General features: G+C 35.2%; 2 protein-coding genes across 2 annotated transcripts; one reads left to right on the plus strand and one right to left on the minus strand.

The window, feature by feature from the left end:
- Window positions 1-227: 227 nt before the first annotated feature.
- Window positions 228-2,440, plus strand: LOC132048333 (protein JINGUBANG). Its single transcript, XM_059439242.1, has one exon. It carries the CDS (start codon window positions 566-568, stop codon window positions 1,976-1,978), a length of 1,413 nt encoding a protein of 470 aa, XP_059295225.1. The 5' UTR covers window positions 228-565; the 3' UTR covers window positions 1,979-2,440.
- A 684-nt stretch (window positions 2,441-3,124) lies between these two features.
- Window positions 3,125-10,852, minus strand: LOC132048334 (nuclear pore complex protein NUP98A-like). The gene is given in 12 exon segments (XM_059439243.1): window positions 3,125-4,055; window positions 4,426-4,591; window positions 5,081-5,197; window positions 5,695-5,830; window positions 6,075-6,132; window positions 6,226-6,289; window positions 6,426-7,138; window positions 7,248-7,476; window positions 7,553-7,995; window positions 8,240-8,521; window positions 9,305-9,469; window positions 10,765-10,852. Coding segments are annotated over 12 exon segments (3,006 nt in total). The 5' UTR covers window positions 10,799-10,852; the 3' UTR covers window positions 3,125-3,456.
- Between the last annotated feature and the right edge of the window lie 2,722 nt (window positions 10,853-13,574).

Consider the following 13,574-nt stretch of genomic DNA (forward strand, 5'->3'; position numbering starts at 1 on the left):
TTTAATTAGTAAAACAGCTTATTCCTCAATATTGATCAAATAACATTTGGTGCTATTGCGTCAACTCTCATACTTAGACATATCCTAATAATAGACGATTTTTTATTGATCAGGAGAAAGGCTAATTGATCCTAAAAGAATTGTCCATAGCAGTGAGATTTTGCACCAGTATTCAAGAAATTTAGTTGGTGCATGTGAACAGTATAAGAAATTTTCTTCAAAATAACATACCATTATTACTGGTTGGGATATTTCAGCATATATTGTTTAATTTGACAAATTGTACCCTCAAAATAACGTGAAAGCGACGTCTTTTCCCCTCCCAAAAGTCTTGTACCCAAGATCTTCATAGCCGTATTTTCTCTCTGCTATTAATGTTTCACAAACATAAATGTATATGTCCAACTTTCATTTCTCTATTCCTACATTTTCATTTTTCTGGTTTTCTTAGAATCCAACTTTCCTGAATCTTTATTCCCTGGTTTCTTTTATTGTTCATTTGATTTCTAATCATCAACCTTAATTTAGTTAATTCGTGATCATTTTCTTAATGATAATATAGCAGATGAGGAATTCAAGACAAAGCAAAATGGTGACAGAAGAAAACAGCCACCACAAACAAGCATTTGGGAGAGTGCAACAATCTGGTCCAAATGGACATGAATATTCTTTTCGAATAAGCCACACATCAGAAACTAGCCATACAAATTATGATCATCCTCCTCCTCGATTAAGTTCCGATTGTAGCCCTCCTCTCGCTGCATCTCCGACATGGGACCCATCATCATCTCCATGTTTAGATTCTTCTTGGGACCAGAGTCACCAAACATCGCCATTATCAAGATCTCCATGGACATCTCACGTCGAAAATAGTAGTACTAATTATTCATATACAGGGCTCATGGGGTCCCTCGTTCGCGAAGAAGGCCATATATATTCTTTGGCAGCTTCAGGGGATTTGTTATACACGGGGTCTGATAGTAAGAATATTAGGGTGTGGAAGAATCACAAAGAATTTTCCGGTTTCAAATCAAATAGTGGATTGGTGAAAGCAATTATAATTGCTGGAGAAAGAATATTCACGGGTCATCAAGACGGAAAGATTCGAGTCTGGAAGGTCTCTGGCAAGGATCCAAGCATTTACAAACGAATTGGAACTTTGCCAACTTTAACGGCTTGTATAAAAAGTTCACTGAAACCTAGCAAGAATGTGTGGATAAAGCATTTTGATGCTATTTCATGCCTTACCATGAGCGAGGACCAAAAGCTTTTGTATTCATCATCTTGGGATAAAACCATAAAAGTTTGGAGAGCATCAGATTCGAAATGCTTGGAATCGATAAAAGCCCACGACGATGCTGTAAATTCGATCGTCGTAGGTTTTAATGGGCTACTTTTTTCAGGTTCTGCTGATGGAACAGTAAAAATATGGAGAAAAGAATCACAAGGGAAAGGAACAAAACACTTCTTTTCACAAACATTGTTGAAGCAAGAATGCGCGGTAACAGCATTAGCTGTTGACCCTTCATCGAGTTTCCTCTATTGTGGCTCCTCTGATGGGCTAGTTAATTATTGGCAGCGCGACAAACTTCTTTCCCATGGAGGAGTTTTACGTGGTCATAAGCTTGCAACACTATGTTTAGCAGCCGCGGGAAATTTAATTTTCAGTGGATCAGCTGATAATAATATTTGTGTATGGAAAAGGGATGGAGGGGAACATATATGTTTATCATTATTGAGCGGCCATTCTGGTCCTGTTAAATGCTTGGCTGTTGAAGAGGACCAAGAAAAAACAGGTGGTGATAAACAGTTTATTGTTTACAGTGGCAGCCTCGATAAATCGGTGAAGATTTGGAGAGTATCATCGAAGTTGGTACCAAACCAGGCCGAGGTGGGGATGAGTCCGCCGCAAAATGTTCCTTCAGCTTGTAGCTTTGCGACACAAGGTAGCTGCAGAGTTAGCCAAAGGAGAAAATAATAATGGTGGAAACTGGGAAACACAAACGGGAAAAGACATACTCCCTCTGTTCCAAAAAGATTATCATCCTTTCCTTTTTATTCTGTCCCAAAAAAATTATTTCTTTTTTTATATTTAGAAACAATTTAACTTTATGAAATGATTTACAGCCACACAAATATCTAAGGTTTGTTTTGGACCACACATTTCAAAAGTCTTCCTTTATTTCTTAAACTTTGTCTTTCAAATCAAAAGAGGATAATCTTTTTGGGACGGAGGAAGTATTTCTTTTGACAATTGTGTAGACGCAGTTAGCTTTGGAAATTGACCAAGTTCTCATCTATCTTTTGCTAGCTTTGCTGAGAAATATTAGATGAACCTTCATTTACTTGTTCACCTTTTGGAGTTCGACATAAATGTCGAGGGCGGTTGATGTATTTGAATTGTTGTTGTTTGTTTCTTATCTACATTGACAACAACGTAACATGCGATGAATTATCTACATTGTTTATGTAGTAATACGATAATCTTCATTTCTCTTCTCATATGTTATTTGGCCTTTCGAAGTGAAATCTCTGAAATTTGAACAAACTACTGAGGGCTTTTCAACTAGGTGGATGCTTCCATGGCATTAAGCCTTTTTTCACCTTTTTTTTCTTTTTCTGATAGTGATGTTTGGCCAGCTTGCGCGTATAGCTTATTAGGTACTTAATATCTCCCACCAGCACAAATTAATAGTATTAGATAACTTTGACCACCAAAACTTAGGTAAGTGGAAAGAAATCATCGCTTCTCCTTATTAAAGTGTAGATAAATGAAAAAAATACAAACAAAGAACTTGATACAATAACAATGGAATACATTTTACACTATATCACCTAAAAAATGATTGAGTAATTGCCATAAAAGGTTGTTTTAGCGGAATCAACAACCTGTACGTAACATAAGGTAGAGAACCTGCTAATATAACAAGTTAAATTGCACGGCTAACAGTAAATAGTAGCAATACAAATATTTCAAAGAGAGTTATGGATGACATTTCACCGGGTTAATGTTATATGAGCTAGAGGATAAAGTTAAAATGGACCCAATTGTGGATGTTTGAACACCATCACCATTCATATTTTTTGGTTTCCCGTGTTTAAAGTACTAATTCGAAAAGTTCAACTGGACTTCTTCAAATTGATATCACTGGCAAAATTAAATGAACAGAATCGTCAAACAAAGTAAGAAATTATATAACATATCAGTTGGATGACACCTTACAATTCAACCGATATACCTTTAGTAGAATTAACATTGTACTATAGCAAAGCTGCAAACTAATAACGGAAGCCAATCTGGTTGGTCAAATAAACAGAATGCACAGATGTTTTAAGACTATAATTTGTCGTCAAATCCATTTCAACCACCCAAACATTTGGTTATGCGACAACATCAACCAAGAAAATTTGAACTCCCAATTTTTAGTGCAAGCAACTACGTACAGAGATGTAATCTTAGAAATGTGATACCCTAAATTTCCACTGCCCTTCCACTGGATCATAAGAAACAAATTCTGCACCTTGCTCTACTGCTTTCTTAATAAGCATGTCCCTGTACTTGTTGACCGCTGGTCCATCTTTGTACTCCTTCCCTGTCGATTTGTTGATGCATCTGACATTAAGGAGAGTTATCTCAGCTGGCTTGTTGAGGCCTTGTCCAACTGGAGGTTTCTTGCTCTCATCCATATAGATGATCACCTCACGGCAATTGAAATGGACAGCAGAATCAAGATCAAGCTTCCGGACATCTGTTTCTCCCAAGAACTTGATGCTTCCATAGCCATGTCTTCCTACCACAAACTCCTTCACGTGGCAACAGAAACCAGCTTCTTCCTTCTCCTTTGATATTAACTCCTTGATAGGAGGAACTGTGTAGTAATCAGCACGTTGGAGCTTTGGCATTATGGCATCGACATCCCTATCATCCGTTCCAGCTTCATCAGCACTTCCAAGTGAAACTTGAAAACAGTGTTTCAGCTGTCCGCAATTATCATAATGCATCTCTTCAAGCGCTAAGTTGGGCTTATCACGAACTTTGTCTCCGTCATGCATACCTACATTTTTATCAAGTTAATAGAAAAGGGAATTATAGGCAATTAAATAGCAAACTTGGTTTGGTTCTTAGTTCTTGGAACTTGTAAAATAGCAAGTCAACTTTTATATCTTAGATAATACAAATAGATAACAAATGATAACCTTTCTAGTGTCCAAAGTCTTGTAAAGAATCACTAATCTCTGAAGTCGCTCGGTTTTAATTTGAACTATTATAGATTCCAGGCTTTGAACTTATGGATCTTAATGGATCAGCCATATTAAGTAATCCACCAAACATTACATGTGATCTTCTCATTCCCTAACTATGTCTCATTCCTCAAGACAAAAAGAAGGCATGAATGCATAAGTTCATTAAAAAAGAAAGCTTACTGTCCATAGAAGTATGCTTCAGTTGAGACAATCTACATGAATCAGCCCCCAGTGAAAATTCTTTAGCGGTAGGACGAACCCAATCCCTTGGATTTTCCCTTGGAATGATGATGACTTCTGTCGTTGGTAAGCCAGAAGCGTTCTCTTTATCCATGAAAAAGGGGACCTGCATAAACAAATATTATCGTCCTGTAACATTTTCCAGTGTTTTACTTGGATTACATGAAACTTGAAAGTAGGGACTTTGTCCTGTAGTTTTTAACCCAGAGGATACCAATACTTGCAATCTTTGCATATGATCTGGGTTTCTTTCCCTACACAAGTATCTCTCATTGTACTCTTCTATAGTCTTCTGGATCAATTGAATGTAATTCCCAATTCTCCCTCTCACTCTCTCTCTGTATCTTAGCGTATAAATTGTGCTTCCTTCACAAGTGTGTTTTTCTCAAAATTTACCTTTTGGTCCATCAATCAAAACATGCCACGGGCTACTAAATAAGACTCATATAAGAGGCCTCAGCTACAAAGCAATTGACATTTGATGTCCAATTCTCTCTCTCTCCCTCTTTATGTTTTTTTTAACTTTACCTTTTGGTCCATCAATCAAAGCATGGCACAAGCTACTAAATAAGTCTCATAAAATCATAATTCTCACCTTTGGTTTATCACTTGTAGGTTTGTATTTCTGAGGTGGCAACCTATGCTGACTTAGAGATGAATGTCGAATTATCAACGAGGATTTTCGTCTGACTGGAGCAGGGTTGTTAGAAACCTGCAACCAAAAACAGAAGAGAGTTGTTCTTAATAACCTACAACTTTTGTTTTCACCTTAAACATAAACAATATGAGTTTAAAAATCATAGTGAAGCTATAAAAACATAATAATTCATGATACTTTGAAGAGTTTGTTTGGAACTTGGACAACTATATTGGCATTTATCTTATTGGAGAAACACTGGAATATAATTATATAAACCTATTTGATGCTGTAAAACTAAGGAAATGAAAAACCAAAGCCCAGCAACTAGATGCCGCATCATGCGTTAGCAAGTTACACCAACCTTGACACAAAAGCATCAATAATTACAACATAATAAAGGTAGTAAATAATTCTGTCTTTAGAAGTGCATAAAATCTATAGCAACAATAATAGGCATACTAGTACATCATGTAACAGCTACTGAGAAGTATGATACTTGTTTTGGGACAAACGAACACATCCAGGAGCAACATTAATTATAGTTAGCTGTTCAGAAATGTGAAACTTACAGGTAAACTAGAAATTCCATACTGGATGGATGTTGCCAAATTTGGGTGCTTAACCGATATCTGGACTAAAGGTTGTGTTTCAGCAGGAGGCATAATTGGTGATGGTTTCACTTCCATGATTCTCGGAAAGTAAGACCTGAAAATATGTTACGGTATAGCTGGTGCATAAGAAAGTACTAATAGAAGGATCACGAAAAAAGAAAAAGAAGACACAGAAGAAGACTATGACAAATACAAAGATCAGGTTAAAACGGGACTGTGGAGTAATGACTGAGGCAGCATAAATAAAAAGAATGACAGGAAAGTCTAGAAGTCAAAATTAGGCATTTTATAACATACGCAGTAAAGCAAAACAATGGATAGTCAAGTTTGATACTCACTGTTGCCCATTGATACTCGGCTGACCAACTCCTTTTCCAATTTCTGAGCAACTAGTAACTTCTTAAAGGAAACAGGTGCCAGGGATTAGTTACAATTAATATGTAACATACTATCAACTTCAAGAAGAGCAAGACATACTGCACGAAGTACCTGTTGATGGGTGAGAAGCAATGGTTGTTGGAAGTGTTGCTCCAATGCTGGGAGTCATTTCTCGCTGCACAGCACCAAAGAATAGAGGCTCCAAATTTAGATGTACAACACCACAATACAAGTGCTTCACCAATTATATAAACCATAATAAGGTGCATATAAATGAGATTGTAATTGCATATAGGTTCAGAATGACTTACATTATTTTGACTCGAAGAAAGTGGATAGCCTGTGGAAAGCTGAGAGAATGTACTTAAGTTTTCCAACCCAATAGATTGTGTGTTCGAAACATTACAAAAACCTGGTGGAGTAGGCTGCGACTGCTTTAGGCAATTCAAGCATAATGTGGATTGTGGAGCTGCTCCTGTAGTTAAAGCAGGAGTGGGAAAGAAATAGTTCTTTTGATCAGAATCATGGCCTGATGGTTTTGCTAGCGAAGGATATATTGAAGGTGAGACCGAACATGGAAACAGCGGAGATTGGGTAAGTGAGGGAGTGGAAGACATTGATATAGCCCATGGATTCCTTACTGGAGGAAAGGTGGAAGAACTGGAAGCTGGTTTTAAAGGTGCAAACGCATTTGAATGGCTCCATGGAGAAAAGGCAACATCTGAGGCAGTAGATTCCACTCTACTTCCAGTGTCAGAAGAGTTAAACAATGATGTTTTGGGGGGGAATATATGGGGAGACTGCTGTGGCTTTGGAAATGGGGTAGGTGCAGTTGTTGTAGAATTTTCATTTGATAGAGAGTCAACCCCTGCTCTTTGCACTGCAAATTGACTTGGAAAATGGGAATAAAAAGGTTGATCAACAGTGGATTGGTTAAATACTGATGATGTGAAAGGCTTCGTGTTGTCGATGACACCAAATCCCTGTGTGCCGGGAACACCAAATGAAGAACCACAATTCTGACCTGCAAATTCACCCATGAAGTATAAGAAAATTAATGAAATAAAATATAGATTTCCTTGCTATCAAAGATAAGGAAAAAAAAAAAGATAAGGAAAACAAGTTAAGGATACCTTTATCACCTAACTGGTAGTCCTCAAACCTCAACTCCTCCTGGCTTTTATCTTTATAAGTGTGCATTCCACAAATGGACTGAATTTTTGCACCACTTTCCTTCTCTGGAGTTGCAATGTATGATGCTATTCTACTTTCTTTCTGATTAATACCAAATGCCGACTTTCCAAAACCAGAGCTCTTGAACAAAGGTGTTGTATTTTCTTTTCCTGGTTTGCAAATTTGATCGAGATTGAACACATAAGATATCCAAAAATATAAAGTTAAGGAATAAATAGTGTATTTAATAAAAACTCAACATGGATTTTATGCAGGACATACTTATGGGATAAAAAGGTTGATCAACAGTGGATTGGTTAAATACTGGTGATTCAACACCAAATCCCTGTGTGCCGGGAAAACCAAGTGAAGAACCACAATTCTGACCTGCAAATTCACCCATGAAGTATAAGAAAGTTAATGAAATACAATATAGATTTCCTTGCTATCAAGCACAAGGAAAAAAAAATAAAGATGAGGAAAACAAGTTAAGGATACCTTTATCACCTAATTGGTAGTCCTCAAACCTCAACTCCTCCTGGCTTTTATCTTTATAAGTGTGCATTCCACAAATGGACTGAATTTTTGCACCACTGTCCTTCTCTGGAGTTGCAATGTATGATGCTATTCTACTTCCTTTCTGATTAATACCAAATGCTGACTTTCCAAAACCAGAGCTCTTGAACAAAGGTGTTGTACTTTCTTTTCCTGGTTTGCAAATTGGATCAAGATTGAACACATATGATATCCAAAAATATAAAGTTAAGGAATAAATAGTGTATTTAATAAAAACTCAACATGGATTTCAGATCAATATAGAGCATATAGTAATGCACATTGAACAGTATATAATCTTAATTCAAAAACATCAGCTAGATTACAGAACATTATTCTCCCTCAAAATGTTGAATAATCTTCTCCAATACATGAGAAAATGGACAATAAAGTAAACCTTTGCTCCCTGAAGTGGATACTGCTGGTTGGCCAAAGGAGTAGGAATCAAATCTCGGGGTGCCAAAGTGTGAGTTGCTTGCAACACCAAATGCTGGAGCTTTTGTAGATCCAAATATGGAGGAGTTTGAGACATTGGCATCCCTGGACCACAACAGAGGCTCATTGGGCACACTATTACCTTCATATGTCTTTCCAAATGTTGGTAAAGTGGACGAGCCTGGAGATATGTTTTGTGTTTGACCAGATGTAGAATTCTTTGCTGCATTAAAGCCAAACGTTCCTGTAGTTCGGAAAGCAGATTGAATTAATTTGCTAATCACTAAAGACACAACTACAAGCGCCAACAGCAGTCACAAGATTGGTTGAATAAGTTCTCCAGAAATAGTAAGTAATAACTTTACCCAAAATAAGAAATCCCACTGAGATATTGCAGTTAGTACAAACATTTGGAAAAGAGTACAGCCCGATGACACTTCATTGCATAGCTACTTTCACAAGGAGCAGAATTAGCTTTTCAACCAATTCCATAGCCGCCTCACTGCTCTAGTAAAGAAATATGGTATCTCTGCTTTCATGAAATTGGCAGTACTAAGTGTAGCATCTATGCCAATCCTCACCTGGACCACAGGTGAGAAAGAAGCTGTACTCAATCATTTGGCAGAGAAACCATGGAAAAGACATATATACTCAAAGAGTGTCTATAGTTCATTCCCATGGATAGCCTAAGTGGTCTTTCTTCTGTGCATACTTGGACAGAGATGGGAGAACATTCTATGGAATATTCAGTTGATAGGACATAATAATGCACCAAAATCAAGCTAGAAAGAGAAACAATTTTAACTGCAAAAAGTTGCACAAAGAAAACATGTTGATGATACGGCGACAAGTGACTTTTTCTGAGAAAACTGTATAAACCCTATTCTTTTTGGTTTGGATGTGATCATGCAAGCTGGAAAATTTAAAAATAGATTGTGGGGTTCCTTGGAGAAATCAATTGGCAATTCCAAAATCACTATGTGCTAAAAGGAAAAAGAAATAATCAGAGTTAAAATCAAGTCTTTACCGCCAAAAGGCGTTGAACTTCCAAAAGGAGGAGCAAGTGGTGATGTTGATGAGGTTGTTGTTCCAAACACTTGTGGCACCGAAGGATTACCGCTGGAGTTACTAGTCTGTTGAATTCCGGATGTACAACCAAATAGGTTGATGCTGCTAAATGACGGGCTTGAAGCTGTCAAAAGATCATGAGAGAAAGAGAGAAAACAGTCAATCACTAGCTTATACAATAGCAAAGAATTTGTTCTACTAAAAGTTTAATCAACCTAGGAGGAAAAGCATAAAACTTACAGGAAGAAGACAACTATGGGAAATCATACTATGCACATATTGTGATATACTAGCAATTAAGTACATACCTGGAGAAGCAGAATTTGAATCCACATAAGATGAATAAATAATGCATTACCGTGACAATAGGTTGTCAATTTTTTCAATTAAATCAGCAGAAATTCGAAAGATTGCACGAAGCCTTAGATCTTTTATTCTTAGTATAATCTATGGACAGTTTAATAAAGAATTACTAGTATTCCAGCTTAATCCCCACACACAACGCGGCACCCATTATAATCTATCCACCTGGTCCTGTATATTAGTCTATGTAGAAATTATTAACAAGAATTCTTCACGATAATAAACATGGGAAATTGTTGAAAGCAGAGGCTGATCCAAGATTTTAATTCAGCCTAAAAGTAAAAAATTCTTGGTAATACTTTCCCATGTTTATTATCGAAAGTAAAAACTTTCTAGGTAATAATTCAGCCTGAAAGTAAAAAGTTGTTCTCAATATATAAAAACAGATTCGTGTTCTCACGTATCATTGATATAGAGGAGGATAAATTTTAAACCACTAAACTATCAACTAAGCTCGAACCAACATGCAAGACCCACAGAGAAGCATAACACAGGAAATATTAAAAGATGTTCTTAATAATACAAGAACAAATTCGTAATCTCAAGAATAAGGGATATGGAGAATTAGGAGAAGGCACATAAACTATCAAGTAATTAGAAGTTAGAACCAACATGCAAGACCCCAGGCAAGCATAACATGCCCAGATTCAGTTATCAAGAATGCAAGAAAGTTGAGAAATTAAAAGGTGTTCTTAATATACAAGAACAAATTCGTATTCTCAAGAATAAGGGATATGGAGAATTAGGAGAAACCACATAAACTATCAAGTAATTAGAAGTTAGAACCAACATGCAAGACCCCAGACAAGTATAACATGATCAGGTTCAGTTATCAAGAATGCATGAATGTAGAGAAATTAAAAGGTGTTCTTAATATAAGAACAAATTCTTGTTCTCGAGAATCAGGGATATGGAGAATTAGGAGTAATCACTTAACTTATCAAGTAATTAGAACAAACATGCAATACCCCAGAGAAGCATAATGCATGAAAGTGGAGAAAACCCATGCACAGAAACAGGGAGGAGAGCAACATAAAGAATGAACTTTTTACTTACATGGACCGGTATTTTTCAAGGAAAATATCGACATGTTTTGAAACAGAGAAAGCAAAGAGCAAGAATATTATTGTTCTCCAACGTGTAAATAAATGGCAATGCATTGGAATGAGGAAACATGGGGGGTATAAATAGAGAAGAACAGACGTTGGTTGCATATTTTCTAAGCAGACTTTAAACCGTAACAAGCGTGTAGCTTACTGTTTAAGCTAGTCGTTGCCGGTTTGACCTTCAGATTATTTATTTTTCCTTTTTTTTTCTTTGATTTAATATACCTTAAATATGGATTAACATATTTAATTTTAATTTATTAAAATATGTGTTTTTATGTCACTCAATTATTTGTAAATGCTTATTAGGTATAAGATTAAACATATTTAATTTTAATTTATTAAAATATGTGTTTTTATCCTTTTATACAGGAAATAGATTACATTTAAATTATCTTGAGAACTATACTTTAAATATGGGTTAACAATACAAACATAATACAGGATGTGACGATATATAACATAAAATTCTGAAGAATCACAAACAGAAAATGAATACTTCAATTAATTGAATGTCCATTGTGCTTTACTTCAATTAATTGAATGTCCATTGTGCTTAGCTAGATATTATGTGGGTCAAAATTAATTCGGTATGGTTCGATATTTTAAGTTCGATTTTGATATTTTGCGGTACGGTAAATAGATAACGATAGTCTATTCGATTTTGAGTTACATATACTAATACAATAGAGGATTATGGTTTCGGCTATTCATGTAAAAATATTTAAAAGAAAATAAATATTGTCCATTAATCAATTATATCATACTTACGCCTTATTTTTGTACTAATATTAATTTATATAAATATTATATAAAGTATAAAAAATACGAACGATTTCTTATAAGTCCATTAATCAATTCCACAAAAAGGACATTTCAATCAAGATAGGATAGTCAAGGTTCCAACATCTAAACAATTATTTTTGTACTAATATTAATTTATATATTTGTCCGTATTTTATAATAATATATATGAATCGTATAAATAACTATATATGATGATTTGCATACTTATATTTCTTTTATAAGTACCAAAAAATATTTTTAAAATGCATAAATACATATTAAAGACAAACTGATATATTTATTAAATATCATAATATCAAATTCTATAAGTTGTGGTAGGCGGTATCAAACATTTTGATTTCGGTATGGTAATCGGTATCTACCGTACCATGCCACATGCCCCCTAATAATATGTTGTATTAAGATCTGAATACTAAATAATTTAGAGTGTTTGTTTTTTCAATATATGCAAGTTAATATTTTATGAGATTTGAAAAATATTATAACTAAAGTTATAAATAGAAATATAGTAATTGTAATAATTTCTTTATTTAAATTAATAAAAATAAATTCAATAAAATACTAAATTAATCTAATAATATATCAACAAAGAAAATTACGGCGGTTGGTGGTGGTAATGACTAGCGGTGGTGGTTGTGCTCAAAAGATATGTCATGCTATTTCGGGGTAATGTTGGCTAATGGTCATTAATTATTAGTGGGATTCATCTAAAATAAAAAATAGTAGCTAGCTAGTGGTAATGGTAGGCCAGCCCGGTAGATGGTCGATAGTAGTAATTGGCTATGGCCCAGTGTTTTCTATATATGTCATTGATAGTTTTGGTGGATAATAGTGAATATTGATAGCTAATGATGGTGTCGAATGATCGATAATGGTGGTTGCCGATATATATAGTGGTGGTTGTTGTGATAATCGTTAGTTTAGTGGTTGTTGTGGTAATTGTGATTGGTGATGATGATTGTAAATAATGGCAAACTTATACAGGTAGAAAAAATAGTCTTTCGTTCTTACGAAAGTGTAGATAAACCCTAAATACAACAAAAAACTTAATACAATAACAATACATCACCTAAAAATGACTGAGTAATTGCCCGTAATAAGGTTGTTTTAGTGGAATTAACAACCTGTAACATAAGGCAAGACAAATTGATATATTTATTAAATTGCACATCTAATAATAAAAATTCTTTAAACCGTAAGGATATTCCTATAAGTTGTGGTAGGACCATTCTAAACACGGTTAGCAGGTTCACAAACTACAAATACTAATTGGAATTTTCTCTGGAAAAGGAAAGAAATCTGGAGTCCTTTATCTGGATACTCCTAATTGAAAAGTAAACGTACGTGACAGGGTTTTATAATATAATATGTTGAACTCAATTCAAAGTTGAGTCAACGATTGTGTGCAGATCCGAACGTTGGGCTTCAAATCACGTGATCAATTCGGACCTTGCTCAAAAATGGTTAGACCCTTTTCTGATTTTTGAAGATTAATTGTTTGAAGCAAGAAAGTGAACGTCTTTCTCTGTCAATCGAAACAGACATGGAGACGTTTTTTGTATGGAAATGGAATAAGCCAAAACTGCCATGGCTAAAGGAAAACAAGTCTTTGTTGAAAAAAGGAAAACGATGAGAGAGATGAAGGAGACGACAGAGAGGGCAGAGGGGAGGGTGAAGGGTTGCACGAGAATTAATGCCATTGTTAATTTCTTTTTAGAAAAGGAAAGAAGTGAAAGGGAGAGAAGAGAGAAGAGAGCGTATAGTTCTGAGAGAGAAAAATGAGGGATTATGGTAAGTCGGGTCGGGTATTGAATCAAATTTCAATACATATTTAATCGTTTTGGTCGAAAATGTAGCCTTTTTCTTCCTTCAATTAATTTATTCTTGGTTTTTAACTTAATATCTAGTATATATTATGTAAAGATAAAAGTAATTAGTATGTGTAAGTAAAAT

The sequence above is a fragment of the Lycium ferocissimum genome, chromosome 2, assembly GCF_029784015.1.
Source record: "Lycium ferocissimum isolate CSIRO_LF1 chromosome 2, AGI_CSIRO_Lferr_CH_V1, whole genome shotgun sequence".
NCBI classification, from domain to species: domain Eukaryota; kingdom Viridiplantae; phylum Streptophyta; class Magnoliopsida; order Solanales; family Solanaceae; genus Lycium; species Lycium ferocissimum.